At 35.0% G+C, this 22,746-nt stretch overlaps 2 protein-coding genes across 2 annotated transcripts in view; one reads left to right on the forward strand and one right to left on the reverse strand.

Moving 5' to 3' along the window:
- Positions 1 to 8,892, reverse strand: part of LOC107680922 (TBC1 domain family member 2A-like) — an 18,641-nt gene extending 9,749 nt beyond the window's left edge. Inside the window, 5 exon segments of the mRNA XM_016477014.1 lie at positions 315 to 438; positions 4,832 to 4,979; positions 6,454 to 6,584; positions 6,587 to 6,881; positions 8,717 to 8,892. Of these exon segments, the coding sequence (XP_016332500.1) occupies positions 315 to 438; positions 4,832 to 4,979; positions 6,454 to 6,584; positions 6,587 to 6,881 (698 nt within the window). The 5' untranslated portion in view covers positions 8,717 to 8,892.
- A 932-nt stretch (positions 8,893 to 9,824) lies between these two features.
- Positions 9,825 to 22,553, forward strand: LOC107680906 (elongator complex protein 1-like; the record flags this gene model as incomplete). Its single annotated transcript, XM_016476978.1, has 30 exons — positions 9,825 to 10,032; positions 10,488 to 10,717; positions 10,875 to 11,027; positions 11,149 to 11,230; positions 11,713 to 11,793; positions 11,913 to 11,998; positions 12,163 to 12,262; positions 12,498 to 12,588; positions 12,721 to 12,844; positions 12,939 to 13,032; positions 14,544 to 14,774; positions 14,961 to 15,131; positions 15,207 to 15,291; positions 16,145 to 16,300; positions 16,502 to 16,608; positions 16,775 to 16,878; positions 16,972 to 17,025; positions 17,107 to 17,212; positions 17,875 to 17,990; positions 18,092 to 18,165; positions 18,357 to 18,435; positions 18,581 to 18,660; positions 18,755 to 18,892; positions 19,052 to 19,137; positions 19,216 to 19,364; positions 20,652 to 20,775; positions 20,894 to 20,991; positions 21,986 to 22,187; positions 22,270 to 22,331; positions 22,441 to 22,553. Coding segments are annotated over exons 2-30 (3,296 nt in total), but the record flags the coding sequence as incomplete, so codon positions are not given.
- Between the last annotated feature and the right edge of the window lie 193 nt (positions 22,554 to 22,746).

Raw genomic sequence — 22,746 nt, forward strand, 5'->3', positions numbered from 1 at the left:
TGTGTGTGTGTGTGTGTGTGTAAATCTCATTACTGTTTTCTCTTATCTGATGTTGTCTAGTATGAGAACCCCTCATAACACAGCTTGTTCACTCTCGTATATAAAATCCCAGGAAGTGGCGTATACGCTTGTGAGTCTAACTTCCCTAAAATAATAATTCTAGAGAAATACAAAAATTACAACACAGCTATTTTGGAAGGCACTGACGCAGATTGCCAGCGTGAACCATTTTTCATTTGACCCTAGAAATATCCCTTGACACCAGTATCCATTCTGTGAGAACAGATTGAATAAACAAAAGCACACGTACTCACTGTAGCTCAATTAGTGGATGTTTGATTGACATATTGAGAGGGCTGTTTAATCTTGGTGCAGGCAGACTGGCAGCTTCTTCACCTACCAGGCCAGAAGGTGTCTTCACCATGGGCAAGAAGTCAGCTGTGTAAGAGAAGGCAGAAATTATGTTTAAACCCACTGAGTTAAATGCATCCGATAGGCCAGAATAACAAGATGCTTTCAGATAATGAGACTTGCTTGTTTCTTATTTGTTTGGTAAGAAAACATTCGTAAACAACTTTTTGTTATGCTGAGATCACAGTAAATTTTATGTTTTTCAAAGAAATCTCTTATGTTTGCCAGGGCTGCGTTTATTTGATACAAAATATAGTAAAAATGTAATATTGAGAATTTAAAATAACTGTTTTCTATATAATCATATATTTTAAAATGTAATTTATTCCTGTGATGGCGAAGCTGAATTTTCAGCTTTTCAGAAATCATTCTAATATGCAAAAAATGTTCTGCTCAAGAAACATTTCTGTTTATTATCAATGTTGAAAACAGTTGTGCTGATAAATATTTTTGTGAAGACTGTGATATATTTTTTCAGGATTCTTTGATGAATAATATAAATGGATGAATATAAAGCACTTAAAAAAAATAGAATCAGTGTAGTAAGTTTTTATAAATTTAATGCATCCTTGCAAATTATAATTATTCATTTCTTAATTTCTTCAAAAAGAGAAATAATCTTACTGACCCCAAGACTTCCTAATCATATATTAGATAGACTATATGGTACAATGGCCACATTATTCAGCGAACCAAACAAGCCCATATTTCTTGGTTTATTTGTAAAATAAGTATTGCCTTTTATTATAACAATAATAACAAAATACTTTTTTCACTTACTATGTTTAACTCACTTACTATGTTTATATTTCTTTTCATATCAATTTTGATTTATTAATATATTATTTATTGACATATTGAGAGGGCTGTTTAATCTTGGTGCAGGCAGACTGGCAGCTTCTTCACCTACCAGGCCAGAAGGTGTCTTCACCATGGGCAAGAAGTCAGCTGTGTAAGAGAAGGCAGAAATTATGTTTAAACCCACTGAGTTAAATGCATCCGATAGGCCAGAATAACAAGATGCTTTCAGATAATGAGACTTGCTTGTTTCTTATTTGTTTGGTAAGAAAACATTCGTAAACAACTTTTTGTTATGCTGAGATCACAGTAAATTTTATGTTTTTCAAAGAAATCTCTTATGTTTGCCAGGGCTGCGTTTATTTGATACAAAATATAGTAAAAATGTAATATTGAGAATTTAAAATAACTGTTTTCTATATAATCATATATTTTAAAATGTAATTTATTCCTGTGATGGCGAAGCTGAATTTTCAGCTTTTCAGAAATCATTCTAATATGCAAAAAATGTTCTGCTCAAGAAACATTTCTGTTTATTATCAATGTTGAAAACAGTTGTGCTGATAAATATTTTTGTGAAGACTGTGATATATTTTTTCAGGATTCTTTGATGAATAATATAAATGGATGAATATAAAGCACTTAAAAAAAATAGAATCAGTGTAGTAAGTTTTTATAAATTTAATGCATCCTTGCAAATTATAATTATTCATTTCTTAATTTCTTCAAAAAGAGAAATAATCTTACTGACCCCAAACTTCTGAATGGTAGAGTAAGACAGAAAAAATAATAATGCATGGACTCTTCCGTAGATACTGAGAAATTATCTGGGAAAAATATCCAAGTAGTACAATGTTATTTTGTATTCTATATTTGTATTTCTTGCTCTACCTATTTCTTTTCAAATGACAGAACCACACAATGATATTTATCACAGGGTGAGGTACATGCCTCTGCATGCCTGAAATTCCTAATAATTACAAGTGCTGTTTAAATGACCCATATGCTAACCACGAGCTAGCACTGAGTAAAACAAACAGATATCCATACTGTCTCTGAGATCTTTTTAGCTTATATTTGTCTGGTGGTGAAATTATCCAGATGTCTACAGATTCAGCTGCTCAGACATTCACTTCCTCATTTTCTGCATTTGACTCTCATCCAAGAGCTGTTTCTTAACGCCTGTACCAGAGCTTGCGGTTGGAAGCGGGTGTCTGTGAATGTAAGTAATGGATGTGCTTTTAGCACGAGAAGCCCAATCCTACTTGGATTCCTGGAAATGATGCATTTATGCATTGTATATTATGCATTGAGTCAGGGAGCAACTTGCAATTAACTAATTAAATTAAGTTATCTGCATACAGTATAGCAGATATACACTAGAAAGCAATTAGTATCAAAGTACTGCTGCCACATTTCCACTGTAATTGCCAAACGTTTTGGGTGCCTCAAAAATGAGTTTAAATTACATTCCAGACTTCATCAACCATATAAAAATGTTTTTAGTGACCAGAATTTCTTTTTACCTTTTATACTTTTAATGTAATTTTACAATTAAGCATATATAGTTCTTTTGGCCTTAAACATTAAAAAAAAAAACGATTTGAGACAAATGTGCAGTTAATTCGTGGCACTTTTGCTGCAAGCCAGTGATATTTTTGTATTATTTATATACTATTATATTAATACTTTGAATTGAAAACTGAAAATCTAAAAATAAAAGTGAATTTTAGATTTAATAATTTGGCAATTGTTATGTGCTTTTATCCTTTTCATTAGTTTTTTTTTAAATATATATTTAGCTTTATTTTTATTTCAGTTTTAGTTTTAGTAATTTTAGTACTTCAACTTAAAGTTATTTTATTAAAATAAATTTAAAATAAAAATAAAATATTTTATTTAGTTGCCTTAACATTTCTCATCTAATAATAAAATTGTATCAGCTTTATTTCAGTAAAACAAATATAAATATAATAACATAGTGTTTATAATAACAACACTCTGACAAGCATTTTTAAAGTTTATTTATTAATTTATTTTGCAAAAAAGTTCATTTGCATATGAAAAATATTGGGCAAGAGTTTGTCACAGGGGTTTTCCACAGCTCTATATTTTTGTAACTCAATATATACTATTGTTTCTCGTAAAACTTCATAATACGCTCTATGTATGTTTCTATATTCGTTTCAAATTGCCTATATGAATTATTTGTCCATGAAGCATTATATAATGTTTGTTAAATAGAATGGTTAGAGAGATGAGATGTAGTGGATAATGACTTTTTGCTTATGTTAAGTACACAAGGGAAATGAGCGCTATGCAGCACTGATACAGGCTGCAACCCAGAGTAAAGTAACATAACTGTCCTGCAACAGAGTGAAAAAGAAAAGATGGATATCAACATCCATCCCACCTTTTTTCCAGAATTTCTAAACGTTTACTTGAAGTTTGCAGATGATTACCAGTCCGGAGTCCGGACATTTCCTGTCTACACACCCTCCTGCTAAGACAGATAACAGAATGAGGGTAGACAATACATGCACAAACTAGCTGGAGTCCTGATGATCTATCTACAAACAAAATATCAGACTAAGCTTTTGCAACCTCCTTCTGTGACTACAATGGATGACTAAACTATAACAATGTGGCCGAGTAACGTGGGATCTGATTCGTCAATCTCAGCAGCTTCCTTTCAGCTAATCTGGTACTTTCCTCCCTGTATCCTTGGCTCTGCTTCCTGTCTCTGTCTCTGCCCTGTGCTCAGCCTATGCTTTAGTAACATAGTTTAGTAACAATGGCCTCTATTTTGGGACATTATTATTTTATTTGAAACACCAGATGTAGGTGACCAGTTTTGGGTGTAACGTGGGTATTGAGAAGAATTTATAAAAGTCAGTTGTTATTTCAGTTTAAATGAGAAAAAAAGAAAAACTGTTAAGTGTTTATACATTATGGTAGTATTTGCTGTATTGCCTTCAATTTATGCCCATTTAGATAATAAAATTGTATTACAGTAGTTTTTCATGAGAATCACCTTTGAGGATGATGAGATTTACAAAAAACTACAAAGTTAAATGCACAGACTCTTTCTGATAATAAAAATGTAGATACAAATATGCTAAATTGTCTGAAAATATCACAATGCAAAAAACAAAACAAAAAACTTAATAGTCCTAAAATGTATTTTAGTATTCTATACGTACAATTATAGTATTTATAAATTTTTCAGATTTCATTTTAAGTTTTAGTAATTGTTAAGTGCTTTTGACCTTTTTATTAGTTTTTAATTGTTATTTATTTTTAGTTTTAATAATTTTAACAAGGCAACATTTCTAATTTTTTTTATTTAAGTTTTATCTTAATAGTTTGAAGGTGAAGTAATTCTCCTGGCAATAGAAACAGTCAGTTAAAACATTATTTTGGTGCACAGATTTCAAGCAGTTTGAAATAATCCTCAAGATCTGACTGGGTCTGTTGATCTTTCACTTTCTATTAACTTAGTATCACATGACTGGCCAAACAACTGAACTTTACTTTGAAAAATGAAGTGCATTCTCCCTCAGATCACATTTCATAAACAGTGTAATTTCCATAATGCAGTAAATGACTTTCAGCCTCTTACCACGGCAGTTGTTTGCTGATGGGGTGCTTTCCAATTTGTGGTCGTCTGGTCTGGGTATGGAGAGATGTTCAGCATGCTGCTCCCTGTATAACGTACGTTTCAACTGCAGCTGCTGCAACCAGTACATTTGGGCATCCCTGTTAGCTGCCTAAAAACAAAATCATGTTTGAAGACTGTTGAGAGGAAAGTGCTGTTGTCTTACTCAAGATGCTTGCCTGTTATTCCTCCATACTTAAACCTAATGCCTGTGTTTCTCTCTGTGTGTAACAGTCAAAAGAGAGACTGTGGGGGAGAGACTCGAGGGTGACCATATTTTAAGAATTAAGAAAAATCCATATTGACCACTGATCAGAACTTTACACTTTATCGAAAGGCCAGCATTATTTTAAAGGCCAATATAAAGTGCAGTCATGTGATCACTGTTCTATTTTAAAGGCTGTCTGACCCCACTGATAACAACAAGCTTTTTGGAGAAAGAAAGAAAGAAAGAAAGAAAGAAAGAAAGAAAGAAAGAAAGAAAGAAAGAAAGAAAGAAAGAAAGAAAGAAAGAAAGAAAGAAAGAAAGAAAGAAAGAAAGAAAGAAAGAAAGAAAGAAAGAAAGAAAGAAAGAAAGAAAGAAAGAAAGAAAGAAAGAAAGTAAGAGGCTTTATATTCCTCCACCCATTTATATCCTAGAAGCTTGTTTTTGAAAAGCAAATGACCTTTAGAATCTCTAATCTTAAATCAGGAATTGTCATAAAAATCATAAAACTTGCTTTTACTTGTTTTTTTGTGTGTTTTTTTTCTGGACATTTCCAGGTCATTATCCTAATACTATTTCATATTCAACACAAAGTCACACTGGCATTTATTCATTATTTTCACAAGGAAGCAATGAAGCACATATTCCTTCCATTTATCATAACTGTGGTGGAATAAATAAATAAATAAATCGTTAAGTGTTTATGCATTATGACAGTATTTGATGTATTGTCTTCAATGTACAGTATGCTCATTTAAGTAATATAATTAAAATTAGTTTTTCATGAGAATCACCTTTCAGGATAATGAGGCTTACAAAAAACGACAAAGTTAAATGCACAAACATATTCTGATAATAAAATTTAGGGACAAATGTGCTTAAATATCTTGAAAATATTGTCACAATTTGTTTAAGCCGTTTTTAAGTAATTGTTATGTGCTTTTGTCATTTTTATTACCGGTAGTTTTTTTTTTTTTTAATTATTTTTTATTTTTTTGTAAAATGTAAGGTACTACAATTTTATATTTTAATTTATTTTCAGCTTTAGTTTAAAGTATGTATTATTATTTCAGTAAGTAACAAAGGCAGGATTTCTAATTTTCATTTAAGTTTTATCTAATGTTTAACAATTATTTTATTTCACCTTTATTTCAGTTAAATCAAATTATTTGTAATAGTTTAGTTAACAATAACAGCACTGAAATACACTCAAGTTTCTTCATATAAAAATCATGTAAAATAATGTATAGTTGCCATGTTCATCTCAGTGATTTTGTCACAACTACTGTACTAACCTATCCCATGCAGCTCATCACCATTTGTTGCTTCACAATTCACAATTTATTAAAATCTGTTATTTCAAACCATGTGATAACATTACCTTGAGAATGACAGTGCGCTCTGGTGTCTGAATAAAGGTTCCCTCCTCTCCCTGCAGCGGATAACTGAACGTGGCACAAAACAGATCCACCTTACCCAGAGGACTGATATCCTGTGCCATGCGGTAGTAAACAGCTGACAGCTCTTCTCCTCATAGACAAACCAGCGGGACTTCCAGGCTTTGAGAGGTCCACCCTGCTTGTTGAGGTAGCCACATAGTTTAGTGCTGGAAGGAGTGGGTGTCCCTCTGAGGGTGGCAGAGGTCCCATCAGGCAGAGCAGCATGCATCTGGGTGCCATTCTTATCCTGAGCCCCATCTAACCGACCCAAACTCTGTTGTTGGGTCTCCTCAGAGCTGACACACTCATCTGCAGGAGATACGTGCACATTCGCTGGAGGTGGAGTGCTGGAGCTTCCCTCACTCTCCATCTGGTTATCTCAACAAAGAGAATAAATAAAATCAGGCTAAATGTTCTTTATTGACGTGACATGTGGCCAAGTATGGTGACCCATACTCGGAATTAGTGCTCTGCATTTACCCATCCAAAGTGCACACACACAGCAGTGAACACACACACACCGTGAACACACACCCAGAGTAGTGGGCAGCCATTTATGCTGCGGCACCCGGGGAGCAGTTGGGGGTTCGGTGCCTTGCTCAAGGGCACCTCAGTCGTGGTGTTTTGCTCGGTCGATAATTTCCTCATTTGCTAACGGGAAAATAGCTAATTAAAACCCTCTTCAGCTAACAGCCTGGCTGTACATTCACTCCCCCCACCTACAATCCCTGCCTGTACGAGACTCGAACCCACAACCTTTGGGTTATGAGTCCGACTCTCTAACCATTAGGCCATGACTTCCCCAAGCAATCAATTTAAGTAATCAAATGATGTCTAGCAGCATAGCTATACCACGAGAATATGTTAATTTAGAGCTTCAGTAAAACATATGTATATAATACACTATCTAAATGTTAAAAACCATCAATATTAGGGTACGATGGAGCAAGATAATGTGCATTTATTTTTTAATTGTAACATATTTACATATAAGTTTACTAGGATGCACCAGTGTTATGAAGGAATATAAATATAAACATTTGGTAATTTAGTTGTCATAACACAAAATATAACATTATTCAAAGATATCCATCTTACCAAACTACTTATACATTCTTATTAATAATTTTCTTTTAAAATGTTCATTAATGTACAACAGTAAATAATCTGCTCTATTTATGACAGTATAGTCAAATAAGTGAATAATTAATCTAAAAAATATTAATCTGAACAGTAAATTTATTTTATATACCAATATTCATACATACGTTTAACTGTTAATATCATAATAGCAACAGTGTGAATTCAAACCCAATGATTTCCCTCAATTAGTCTACAGGTTTCAATAATGTCTGAAATGTGTCTATAAGGTTTTAACAATGTCTAAAAATGTCTGACATGTGCATCTAACTCATGGAATTATTGAATAATAGCCCCATGAATTACAAAATCTTTTTACTTTAAAATAAAAACAATATGTTTTATTCCTCAAATCTTAAAACAATAATATGCTCACAAATCCCTCATTACCAAATAGACACAAAAAATGTAATATTCAACATAATACAGTGTCACAGATCACTGTTTTCCAGAGACACAAAATTAGAGCAATTAACCTTAAACTGTTTTGACTGACTAAATATGACAAATTTAGATATTCAGCTATGGTCAAGGGATCAGAAAATAAGGTGGGGATGAAGAAGAAGAAGAAGCAGCAGCAGCATGGAAAACCATACATTCTATGGCATACAAATTCCACTTTCAAAAACATTGCACAATATGCACAGTTATTACCTCATTTAAGTTTCCAAGTAGGAATATTTCACAATTAAATATCACCAGCATTTATGTACAACACCAGGTAATTCTTTAAAATGAATTTTATTAATAATTAATTAACAAACATGATGCTTCCTATCAAGTAGAAACCCATATTAATTCAAAAAAGAAAAATCTAGTTTCAATAAAGTTGCATGACATTTTAAATTATTTAATGTACATTAATGGACTTTCAAGCATTATATAATATAATGCATGTTATGTCATTATGAAACAATAAATAAAATAGGTAAACTCTGTATCGTAAGTCATTCTGGTTAGTCAACACATAGCCTAGTTACACGCGCGCATTGTTTACTGTTTGCTGTGATAAATAAACTGAAATAAAACACACTGTTTACAGCACAGTGGTTAATAATCCCATACCTTCCCTGTTGAAAAGCTCAAAGGCTCTTTGTGTGTGTCCAGGGTGCGTCTCACGGCACTTACAGATCTAAACAACTCGCACACAGCTGCACTTCCTTCATGAATGACTCACATTTCTCTCACCGAGTCCCAGCATTAAGGAAAACAGGAAATATTACACATCAGGAATATGAAACATAGGGTTGCCTTTAGGGAGGTGTGTCATGAACGTCATCGCCTTCACACACACAGTTTTGAATCACTGCTCGTTTAAAATAGTGTGCATACCAAATATCGGTCGAATTTAAATAACATATGGGAGACTTATGAGGTTCCATTTATTCTAGAAGATCTATTATTTATTGAGCAGAATTAACAAACTGACCTAGGAGACCTGAAATTACACCTTTATTAATGACACATAATCGAAAAAACAAAGAAACATGAAAAACAAAATATGTGAACACATAACATTAAATAATCCACAAATAGAAATGAAGTTAGCTTTAAGTAAAGCTGAATTCAAGAGCGTGATATCATTTGAAGTTAGTAAGAAATGGCAAAAGTTATGGAATAATGGGTCTAAAGGAAGACATCTTTTCCAGATTCAGGAGTGTGTTGGAAATGAGAGGAAAAGATACGGAAATAGGAAAAAAGATGTCATCTTTATCAAGACTAAGAATTGGACATACAGCATTAAACTATAGTCTTTATAAAATAGGTAAGCATGAATCGGGAAAGTGTGACAAATGTGGAGAATTAGAAACAGTGAAACATTATTTTTGAGTGTTCTGCATATGAAAGGGAGAGATTTCAATTAATTCAAGAATTAGGATGGCTGGGAGTTGATAATATTTCTTTAAAAGTATTGTTAGGAAATGGGTCGAGGCAATCAAGAGTGCAAGAAAATATGTTTAAATACCTGAAAAACACAGGAACAATAGATAGAATCTAGGTGTTTTTTTTTCTTCTGTATTTCTTTCTTCCAAATTTATGCACACTCCACACTCCAGATCAGTAGGTGGCGGTAATGCACCTTTCTCGCTGGTTTGCCAAACCGCCATAAAACACCAGAAGAAGAAGAAGAAGAAGAAGAAGAAGAAGAAGAAGAAGAAGAAGAGACTAGTTCAGAAGAACCGATTCACAGAAACGAATCGGATGTCCCCGCTGTTTCCTCCACGACGGCAGAGAGCGCACTTGCGCGCATCATCACACACTGACATTTTTTCTACGATGTCAGAGTTCAGGCCGCACTGACAACAACGTGCGTGTGTTGTGAACGTGTATACCGCAAATTATAATTTACGTCACATAAAAAGGACACAAAACACGACAAGGTAAGCACTGATCTTTGTGCCTTTATATAAAACAACTGGATCTGCTGGATTTTCAAACATGCGCTGTCTTGAATTGTGCCAGTTTGCTTTTCATTTTGTAATCATAAGAATTATTCTGATGTTGAAATCATTTGTTTACTGGATAAGGAGGTAGATTGGTATTACTTTTTAGTACCACCATGTAAATACTATGATACATCAATATGGTAATCACTCAGTATCATGGACACACTTGTCGAATTTGGACACACTTGACTACATTTGTTGGTGATAATCTATTAAACCTTTTGACGTATACATTTGTTTGCAAAACTAAATGATAAAACGTAGAGCGGGTAGTGTAGAGAAAGCAATAAATGTCCAGCAAACATAGCTGTTTAAAAAGCACCCTAGGATGCATGTTGTGCAGTTGAAGTTGACAGGATACCTTTCCCACCTGCCATGTCTTATTTTAGTGATTGCAATCAAACCAATCAGTCCAACAAAAAGTGCAAAACTGCTTCAGATCTCATCTTGTTGAAAGCATCTACCCAAAATGAGAAACCTCGGTCTGCTGCAGCGCTTCAGCTGTGTGGATCTTTCTCTCCCGGGATCCCCGCAGTGCTTGACCATCAGGAGCGAGACTGGAACCGTGCTGGTGGCCTCTGAGCTTGCCATCACAGAGTTTGACCCTCGGACCGAAGAGGTATCTCTAAAATAAATGAAAGTTTTCATAGAAGTTCCAATCCCAGAAAGGGTCATTTACGATAGTTTTAACCCCATTTTGGGGGATTGTCCCTGTTTTAAGATGTCTAGAACCAAATAGCTAAATATTAATCTTGCTGTATAATGTGCTTTTATAGGTTTATAAAGAGGTTTCACTGACGGCAGATGACTATCTCCCAGAGGACGGTAGTGGGGTTGTGGTGGCGATACAAGATCTGCCAGATCAGGAGTCAGTGTGTGTGGCCACTGCCAGTGGTGATGTAATTCTCTACAACCTCAACACCAGTCAGGTGGTCATTCATTTAATCTAAATGCTTTGATGATTGTATAAAATGATTGCTAAATGATTCTGTAAAATGTATGTGCTCTTGTTGTACTTTCTAATTACCAATATTAATTTCTCTCTCACAGTTGGAATGTGTTGGCAGTGTGGAAAGCGGCCTTACTGGCATGACGTGGAGCCCAGATCAAGAGCTGGTGACTCTGACCACAGGTCTATATCACTAGCAGTATTATTTTAATATCCTAGAGATAGTATTATAGTTTTTATTAACATTTTGATTTAGTTTTTATTTATATATTTTCCATTTTCATTTTCATTTTAGTTAAGGTTTTAGTACTTTTATGTGTTTTTATCAGTTTTATTGTTTTTTTTTTTTTTAAATGTGTATATAGTTTTTATAATTTTTTTAATTATGTATTAATTATTAATTATTTTTTTATTTTAGGACATTAAGTTAAACTAAATAAAAAAGAGAAATGTTGCTAAATTAAAAGTTACTAGCTGAAATATAATAAGTTTATTATTATTTCAGGTAACAGAAATGTTTTTTTATGGCTTTAGTTTAAATTACCTATAATATGCCTGCTACTATGCATATATCTGTATGACTCAGTTACATCTGTTCAGAAGTGCATATAATGCCATTTCACTCTTTCTCATTGTGTCCGCTTGTGTCTTATGTGGCATGTCAGGTCAGGAGACCATTATCATGATGACCAAAGACTTTGAGCCGATAACTGAGGTTGCAATCAATCAGGATGACTTTGGCGAAGGTATAATTCATAAAAGTCTTCATTTACCTCTTAATATCATGCTTTCATGCAGGTGACATGTGTTCACTGTATTTGAGCAGAGATAGTGTCTGACTGGCGATTTTGATTCTGTGCCTCAGATAAGTTCATCACAGTTGGTTGGGGGAAGAAGGAGACTCAGTTTCATGGCTCTGAGGGCAAGCAGGCTGCCCAGTGGAAAGCAGCGGTAAGTTTTTGTTCTGTTTAGCATCGTTCTGCTTTACCAAATCAACCCACTACTGCTTGCACATGTGATACAGACCTGAGGATCATCAGGAGATCACTGGCATTTCAACCTGGTTTGGTTGATATATGGTCCTTTTCTCACCTAGTTTTCATCCACTGTCACAGGAAGTGCAGCCTGCCCTGCCATGGGACGACAGGAAGCCAAGAATCACTTGGCGTGGCGATGGGCAATTTTTTGCTGTCAGTGCTGTTTGTCCTCAGACTGGTGAGAATCTTCCTTTCTGCTATTGTTATTACATGAAAAGGGTTGTGACAGTTAATATTATTCATCATTCCTGTAGCTCAAACAGTAGAACATGGCGCTAACAACACCAAGGTCATGTGTTCGATTGCCAAGGAGTGCATGAACTGATAAAGTGTGTATCTTGAATGCAATTGGATAAAAGTGTCTGCCAAATGCATTAATGTGAATGTAAAATAAAGCAGCTTTTTTGTTTCAGGTGCTCGAAAGGTTCGAATCTGGAACCGAGAATGTGTCTTGCAGGCCACCAGCGAGGTTGTTAACGGTCTAGAACAGCTTCTCTGCTGGAAGTAAGATATTCTGAACGTCTTAGGTTAACTTAGGTTTTTTTTTTTTTTAGTTTTGAACTTTTATTTTCTTTTGACTTAATGCTGAGTCTGACAGATCTGATGTGTACTGACACAAATGGATTTTTCTTCTAGACCCTCTGGCAGCCTGATCGCTTCCACGCAGCGGCACCCTAACAAACATAGTGTGGTGTTTATGGAAAAGAACGGACTGTTGCATGGAGATTTTACTCTGCCTTTTGGAAAGGAACAGGTCAAGGTAAACCTCAGCTCCTCTGTATATGTTATTTTCAAAAAATCTGAAATATAAACCATGGTGCATGAATCGTTGAAGATTTATGTGTATTTCTCAGGTAAAGGAGCTGCTGTGGAACAGTGACTCTACTGTTCTGGCTGTTTGGATGGAGGACTTGAAGCCCAGAGAGAACGACCATCCCAACACATACAGTAAGATGCATTTCAGACTGCTTTGCATTAGGGCTGGGTGGTATGTTGAGTTTCTATGATATATTGATATATTTTTTATAAACAATATGGAATGAGCCAATACTGTTTAAATCGATATACAGTAGTCTGATACGAGTGCATCAGTTATCCTAAACATGAGGCATGTTTAATATTAGGGGCTTTAAAGGGGTGATGATGACATGAGAAACCAAATTTGCCTTGATCTGGCATATAAGAGGTCTTTGTACCATTAAAACTTCCTGCAAGTTTCATAGCTTAAGACGTCCTCCCCATTATAAACGAAGCATTTATTTAAGCTCCAAATACGGCTCGTTGTGGATCCAGTCGTTTGCATATGACCGCCTCCAGCGCAAGACAACTATGCCTAATTTTGCATCATCGCATCGTTGTCACGCCCACAGGTGTTCAGTCGACGTGCAGCGAGTGGGTCTGAAGAAGTAGCTGTTTACAATAAGATTGCGATGCCATGCAGATGTGCCGTTCCTGGCTGTGGAAAAACAACATGTTTGAATACGCTGCCGAAGGATCCAGACGTCAGGGAAAAATGGATTCAGTTTACAGTGTTAATTTACGTGTGTGTTCACTACATTTCACGGATGACTGTTTTGAGAACAAATCGCAGTATGATGCTGGGCTAAGCACTTGCATAGGCACTGATGTTAGCCAATCATAACAGTGGGCGGTTACACTGAACTCTTAAAGGGGAAAACCCCCCAAAACCGACTGTTTGAGTCAGAGGATGAGAAACAGAGTGCAAAAAGGTCATAAATCATTAAACTTTTAAGGTTTTTCGTCCAAAAAACTATAGTAATATTATAATTGCACCTAACGGAACATAATAAAACAAACCAAAAAACCCATGTCATCATGACCCCTTTAAAATAACCTGTAAGATATAGTTAACACATATAGTTGAAAGCAACTCTGATGCTCTGACAGACACATGTGCTGACACATAGGCTACTTATGCCGTTTAATGAGATGTGGTGTTTTCCTCCATGCACAACTTAATTTTCACAGCTATATTCTCTGTCTGTAAATGTTAGAAAATAATGGAAATACCACGAGTCATGGAAGTTAGTAGAGACATATCCCAACAGACTAAAGGCTGTAGTTCAACCAAATATTGACACAAGGGGGTGATCCTTTACCCAACTCAGTGATTCTGTTTTTTAATTATTTTTTTTTTATGACATGTTGGTGTTATATCTTTCACTTGGATGTTATAAGTTGCACTGAGTAAATACAGCTGGATAAAACTGTCCGTCTTCATTTCAGGCTGCAAAGCAACAAAATGTGATTATTTTAAAGGGGGTGATTCTTTTCTATACCCACTGTATACTGTATATCGCAATTCAGGCAAAAAAAAAAAACGAGATATGATTTTTTTTATTTTTGTTTTGGCCATATCATCCAGCCCTACTTTGCATATTAAGTGATGGGTGTAGTAATGATCAGTGTTGCTAATTAGGGATTTCTTTCTTTCTCAGTTCAGCTGTGGACAGTTGGGAATTATCACTGGTATCTAAAGCAGAGTTTGCATTTTGGCAATGAGGCCCTCAGGGCTCCGGTGTGTGTGTGTTGGGATCCTGAGAAGCCCTTGCGTCTCCATCTCCTGACTCGAGGATGGGCCAGCTACACCTACGACTGGGGCTGGAGCACGCAACACAGTCATGGCAACGATTGCCATGACAACGCCAATGTTGCAGTGATTGATGGAGGTAGGCGTGTCCATTGTCAAACTTATGAATAATTGATTAATCTCTGTGCATTAATATGTTGTAGACAACACACTGTTTCTCACTGTTAGCTTTAGAATGTTTTTTTGAGTAAATAAGGCATTTAAGTAAAGTCTAAAAATTAATGATTTGAATAATTTCTGTGTGTTTAACTAATGTGTTTTGCAGATAAAATCCTGGTGACAACATTCCGCCAGTGTGTGATCCCTCCACCTATGTGTGCTTTTGAACTTCAACTTCCTGTTCCAGTCAACTTGGTCACCTTCCATTCTCAAGCCCAGAGGACCAATGAGCTCGCTGCTCTCACAGCCGATGGGCATATTTATGTATACGGTCAAGGTGAGTCATATAATTTGAAACTTGATTCAAACATTATGTTGTTTAGGATTTCTTAGTTGCTTTTCCTCTATTCAGGTGGTGGAGTGGAAAATGGAGGTGTACCCGAGGTACCTGGCTTTAAAGTCATCTCAACACCATTAGTCTTAATAAAGACTTACAGGTACAGATGATTTTGTTTTCCACAGTTGATTGTGCTTTACATTTCTTCATGTTTCTCCAATCTTTATTTAACAAGAAGGTGTTACTAAATAATTAACATTTTTATGAATGGTATTGTAGCTGTAAAAGTTTGGGGTATGTAAGATTTTTAAATGTTTCACAAGTCTCTTGTGCTCACCAAAGCCACATTTATTTACATAAAATACAGAAAACATTATATTATATAATATGAAATATTATTAAAATTTAAAATAATTGTTTTCTATTTTAATTTTTTTCTATTTTTTTCTTTATCTTTTTCTATTTTAAGTTTTATTTATTCTTATGGCAAAGCTGAATTTTCAGAACCATTACTTCAGGCTTAAGTGTCACATGATCCTTCAGAAATAATTCTAATTTGCTGATTTCCTGCTCAAGAATCATTTCTTGTTATTATCAATGTTGAAAACAGTTGTGATGCTTCATATTTTTGTGAAAAACTGATATTTTTTGCAACATTATAAATATCACTGTTGATCAATTGAATGCATTATTTGCTGAATAAAAGTATTTATTTCTTAAAAAAATATTACTGATCCCAAACTTTTGGATGGTAGTCTACAAACAATATATTACATTTAATGTGTATTTTAATGCAGCTGTCATTATCTTTTGACAAATTTCAGTGAAATAACCTTTCAAGCAATAATAGTCTAGTCTTATCCACTGTTTTCTCAGAGTTTTATGGATTTTTTTGCTCATTTCTTTTCTGTAATTTTCTCATTCAGGCAAGCATATTTATTCAGATCGGCACTGCTGTGTAATTATTACATGCAGCATGTATTCTGATGCAGATGTTCTCTCTGCGTCTGCAGGGTCGCCATTGATCAGGAGGAACCTCTGACGCTGCGCTTGCTGCTGTGGTTGAGTGAGGATTTGTTTTTGGCTGTGGCCCACGGAAGACACTTGACCCGCCTGCTGAAGCTCACCCCATCGGACAGCCAGGACCCCAAGGACACGCTGGAGATCAGGTACTGCCGTTAAAATAACTAACTCCTCCGGTCTTGTCCACATTTGTATTCAGTGTAGCTCACGCAAAGACAGACTGATCTAACGAGCATAGAGACATGAGCTCAGGGGCTGGGAATTGTTAAAACTTTTGAATTTTTAAAACTCTGCACTTTATGCAGTGTCTCTTTTTCTTCAATTTTTTGGTGTTGATCATTTCTCAGGTCAGACGTTCCAGTGGATGGTTTTGTGATCAGCTTGTGTCACGGCCTCAGAAATGGCACTGTGGCTCTGCAACTTGATGACGGACAGATCCGGAAAGTTCAAATGGGTCAGTCAGTCCACTAATTAGTAGTTATAACAGGAACTAGATTCGGCTACTACACAGTTTCTGTTTTTATCACTTGTCTTGTTTTTTTTTTTCTAATGCAATTTTAAAATGAATAATTTAATCACACATATAAAGACTGCTGTTAATGCTAGAATATTTCATACAGACTCTTCAGAGCTCAGTCTAACAGAATGGAAGGATTCTACTGGCAATATTATCAACTTCCCCCGGCCTTGTGTTCAGACAGCACTATGTACCCTCAGCGGTGAGGTAAATATATAGTCTCCATCTATCACTGCCCTTTATTTCATCATGCTCACTTCAGCTTCAATAAACACTTCTTATGTTTTTGTCTTTTAATAGGAACATTTGATAGGCCTCACAGAGAGATCACACCTCTACATCGGTGACTCACTGGTAGGTAACAAGAATATAAATTATGTTGGGTTAGTGCCAAAAAATCTGGCAGTTATGCTCACCGGAGTCTCTCTTCCACAGGTGGCCTCCAATATCTCCTCGTTTGTAGTTTATGATGACTTCCTTTTGCTCACCACACACTCTCACATGTGCCACTGTCTCAACCTCAGCACACTCTCTATTAAAGGTATGTAAATGCATCAAAGAGATAAATTAAGTAAATATATATAATATAAAAATAATTCACTACCATTCAAAAGTTTGGGGTCAATACAGTTTTTTTTAAAGAAATTAATATTTTTTTTTTATCCTTACTTTTATTGAGTAAAGATGCAAAATAAGTGACAGTAAAGACATTTATAATGTTACAAATAAATGCTGTTTATTCAAACTTTCTATTCATCAAAGAATCCTGAAAAACTGCATCACAGTTTCCACAAAAATATTAAGCAGCAAAACTGTTTTCAACGTTGATAAAAAGAAATGTATCTTGAGCACCAAATCAGCATATTAGAATGATTTCTGAAGGATGATGTGACACTGAAAGACTGTGCTGAAAATTCATCACAAGAACAAATTACATTTTTAAATGTTAAAATAGAAAACAGGCTTTTAAGTGGTTATAATATTTCACAATATTACTTTTTTACTGTATTTTTTTAAATAAAATAAATGCAGCCTTGGTAAGCATAAGACACCTATCATAAACATAAAAAAATCATAACAATCCCAAACTTTTAAAGTAACAGTAGTGTATTATAATACAATATAAATACAACATATATTCCATAATTATAGAAATATTTAAATATAAATATACAGCTATGATGTTATTGATGTCCCGTGCAGGTCTGCAGTCAGCTCTGAGCTCAGATGCTAATCAGAATGATGAGACTGTACGCAAGGTGGAGCGAGGCTCTCGTATCGTTTCTGTGGTTCCCCAGGACACAAGACTTATCCTGCAGGTGAATAGAGCGTGGTTCTTCTCACATGTTCATGTGATTGGATTCTTTTTTTAATGGAAAAATTGATTTAAGATGTTGACTTATTTTGTTTTGTTTTTCAGATGCCACGAGGGAATCTAGAAACCATCCATCATCGAGCTCTTGTACTTGCTCAGCTCAGAAAGTGGCTTGATAGGTATTTTATGTTTAGAAAAACTTAAGACAATGGTACATGTACAAAAAGAATACTGACCTTTTTTAAAAGCAAAAAAAAAGGATTAAAGGTTTTTTTTTTTCCAAAAACAAAAAAAATATTTTTTTATATCACATTGTATGTTAACATGATTTGAATTCATTTGAATCATTGTGCTGCGTTGTTTGTTTCAGGCTCAGATTTAAAGATGCTTTCGAGTCCATGAGGAAGTTGAGGATCAACCTCAACCTCATTTATGACCACAATCCAACTGTGAGTGACCTCACTCACCCACATTTCCTTTTACAATAACATCTAAACACATTCTTCTACACCATGGATTGCATTTCCTTTCAGAGAATAGTACTAAATGAATAACACCGCTGCCATCTACCCCATTCTATGATTCCTCTCACAGGTGTTTCTTGACAACATTGAGATGTTCCTAAAACAGATCGACTCCATCAACTGCATCAACCTGTTCCTCACTGAGCTTAAGTAAGCCTTTAATGCAGAGGCATTGATTAAATCTCTTTTGATGCTTTTTTCACTTAATTTATCTTTTAATTGAATTTTTTTTTTTCATTCTTAGAGAGGAAGACACCACTACAACAATGTACCCATGTCCTTCATGCTCAGCCTCCAGTTCTGCCTCAGGTAAAGGAGGAAAGAAGGTGGACATCATCTGTGATGCTTTACGGTCAACAATGGAGACTCTCGACCCGCAGAAGTCAGTTCCTCGGTTATAAATGTTACTTATGTTTCATAAATTGCAGGAAGTATAGTATAGCCCTCTACTTCCCTCTCCAAATGAGATAAGATTACATTTCACACATGATGTACATCAAGCCCTGATCTTCCTCTGAGATGCTTTCATCTATACACACAGGTATTGTTTATGTATTCTGACATCACACGTGAGAAAAACTACACCAGAACTGGAAATCGCTCTTCAGAAGGTCCACGAGTTAAGAGGTGAGTCTCTGTTAGCTCAAGCCCAATAAAAATAAGTTCAATTATGTGTCTGTTACATCTGTTTGCTTTTGTGGTTAGTAAACCCACCCTGCGGCAGCAACAGTGTGAGCGCAGAGGAAGCTCTGAAGTATCTTCTCTTCCTCGTCAACGTGAATGAGCTGTATGAACACTCCCTCGGCACCTACGATTTTGACTTAGTGCTCATGGTGGCTGAAAAATCTCAGAAGGTCAGTTAGAAGATTCCAGCTCTGCTGTATCTTAACTGCTAGTTTTTATTTTTATAGTTAGATATTATATTATATATTATATTATATTATATTATATTTGTTAGATTAGATTAGATATTACTATAGACCAACAAATACAATTCAAAATATTCATAATGAAAAATTCACAATTTCACTTATAAGCAGCCATGTCTTGTATGAAATTTGTACTATTATATTGTTACATTCTTGCAAAACAAATAAATACAATTCAGTAAATACACAATGAATACAATTTATAATTTCACATATAATCAGCCATTTTGCATATGAAATGTATTTAATATTTCATCACATAGTATATTACTTTATAATAATTCTTAAAATATATTAAACAAATTCATAATGAATAAAATTAATCTTTTCACATATGAGCTGCCATTTCCAATTGTATTAGTTATTAGTTAGTTATTTGTTTCACTATATTACATAATTGTATTTGTTCGTCTTGTAATATTAAATAATGTAGTATAGTGAAACAAATAACTAACTAATAACTAATACAATTGGAAATGGCAGCTCATATGTGGAAAGATTAACTTTATTCATTATGAATTTGTTTAATATATTTTAAGAATTATTATAAAGTAATATACTATAATGTGATGAACTATTAAATACATATCATGCAAAATGGCTGATTATATGTGAACTTAAAAATTGAATTCATTATGTATTAACTTAATTGTATTTGTTCGTCTTGTAATATTAAATAAAGTTAATACATGATGAATTCAATTTTTAAGTTCACATATAATCAGCCATTTTGCATATGAAATGTATATTATTGAATTGCATTGTATTATTAATATACAGTAACTAATACAATTCAATAAAAACAATTTTATAATTTCTCATATAAGTAGCCATTGCACATATTTGTTTTATTATAATATATTAAAATATTCTATTATAAAAAACAAAAAACAAAAACAATTTAATGAATATGTAATAAATACAATTCTTGTTGACATATAAGCAGCCATTTCACATATTTGTATTACTATAGTATTACTATTATATATTATTTTATATTGCAATTACATCATTTTATAATATAAAATGAATGTACAACACATTGAAAGTAGAAGTTGGCCATTAGTTGACTGATGTTGCACTGTAACACAACAACAGGCATTTCACATGTAGACAGCTTTTCTGATAGTGAGATCTAGTTTTAGCACACGTCTGTTGTATACACTGTTTTGAAATGGTGTATATTTTTTGTTTTTTTCCTCAAACATGTAGGACCCTAAAGAGTACCTGCCATTTCTGAATATGCTGAAAACCCTGGAGCCGAACTACCAGCGCTACACCATCGATAAACACCTCAAGAGATACAGGAAGGCCTTACATCACCTCAGCAATAGTGGTAAGAGCCTTGTTGGACATCCATGAGCAACCCAACAGCAAATGCCTCTGTTTTTATTCACTTCCTTCCACCGTCTGTAACTCTGTTTGGTTCTCCTGTTCTGCCTAATGTTTTTCAGGTGAAGAACACTTCACAGAGTTGTTATCCTTGGTGAAGGATCAGAGACTGTACAGTGATGCTCTTGAGCTCTATCCTTCAGACAGTGAGCAATACAAGGCACGTTTTATTTTATAAAGCTCCATTTTTTTATATTTGTAACATTTTATTTTTCCCTGAATTTTGCAAACGAAAATATTAGCTATAAAGCCAAAGCAGAACTGTTGTGCGTCTCCGAGCAGCACAGTGTTTCGTTTCTGAATGAATCAGTCGGATGAACCAATGATTCAGTGGCCCATTCATAAAGAAAGCCTTTTACTTCATGCCTGAATGAATCCGCTATTTGAACAATTGATGAATGATTGACTCAATGACTTACTCATCTAGACATTTACCGCCACCTATTGGCAGATTTAGTTTCTAGTTTAGAGTATTTTGTAATGTCTTTTTGATGACCATTTAAAGGTGCCATAGAATGCATTGATACAATATTTTAAATTGTTCTTTGATATCTACATAGAAGGTATGTGGCTTAGGTAAGGGCAAAAAATCTCCAGAAACCTTCACATCCCCTGCACAGCCTGGAACATAACATTTATTTCCTTGATCTGCCATTTTCACTGTTGTCCTCGCTTGTTTCTTCACAATACCTGCAGAGCTTCTGATGATTTGGCTGTGTGTGCAGGTCCGGCTGGCCTAGAACATGGGCGGGTATATGCAAATGTTGGGGGCGTAACTATTAGTGATCCCGACTGTAACGTCACAGTCGGTGTTGTTCTGATTCGCCTATTTTTCAGTGGTCTTTTGAATGCACAAGATTTACATAAGAAGGAGGAAACGATGGTGTTTAAGGCTCACGGTATGTCATTTCCATGTACATAACTGTTATTATTCAACTATGCCAAGGTAAATACAGTTTTCCATTCTATGGCACCTTTAACACAATAATGACTTGAATCTTTTTGGGGTAATTTCTCAGCCAAATTTGACATGCAAAAATTTGATGTGCAAAAAAATACAGGAATTTCAAACGGTTAAATATTTAGCCTGTGTGGTAATGTATAATTGTAGCAGTGATGACATGATCTTGACCCTTGACCTGTGATGTCATCAGACCCTGAGCGTGGCCTATGCAGAGCATCTAGTTGAGCAGCAGCAGGCAGAGCAGGCGGGACTGTTGCTATGGAGATGTGGAGAGAATGCCCGTGCCCTGCAGGCCTTCATCAGCTGTACGAGCTGGAGAAACACCCTCGCTGTGGCAACACACATCCCATTACCACCCGAACAGCTGGCACTGCTCGCCCGAGACCTGGCAGGTAGAGATCTCTGTCATGTATGCATGTTTCCTACTGAGATTATGAATATCCGGAAGCCATGTTGTATGTCTGATGTTTTCAGAGAAACTTCTGGAGGCCAGAAGGCATGCAGAAGCCGCCCTGTGTTTGGAGCAGTATGCTAAGGTACACTGTATATTTCATAGTCATCATTGTTCTGTTCTCCTCCGGTTCAAACAGGACTCTCTAAGACTGATGTCTTCTGTGTCATGTGCTCATACTTGTCTGTTGTCAGGATTGTGAGGAGGCCATCTCTGCTCTGATACAGGGAGCTGCATGGGAAGAAGCGCTCAGATTGGTGAGCCTGTTCTTTCATCTCAGTCCTCCTTTACCAGTTATTGCTATCAGGTTTAACGGTTTTATTATTATTATACTGGATTACTTGATTGGAATTGCAGTATTTTTCCTAAACTGTATTAAAATTCTAGTTATCTCAGGCAACTGATTTTCTATGTAACCGAAATTGCAACATGCTGTATATTAAGAAATAATAAAATAATAAATGTGTGTGTATATATATATATATATATATATATATATA

This window comes from Sinocyclocheilus anshuiensis, unplaced genomic scaffold (genome assembly GCF_001515605.1).
Source record: "Sinocyclocheilus anshuiensis isolate Anshui unplaced genomic scaffold, SAMN03320099.WGS_v1.1 scaffold1462, whole genome shotgun sequence".
NCBI lineage: Eukaryota > Metazoa > Chordata > Actinopteri > Cypriniformes > Cyprinidae > Sinocyclocheilus > Sinocyclocheilus anshuiensis.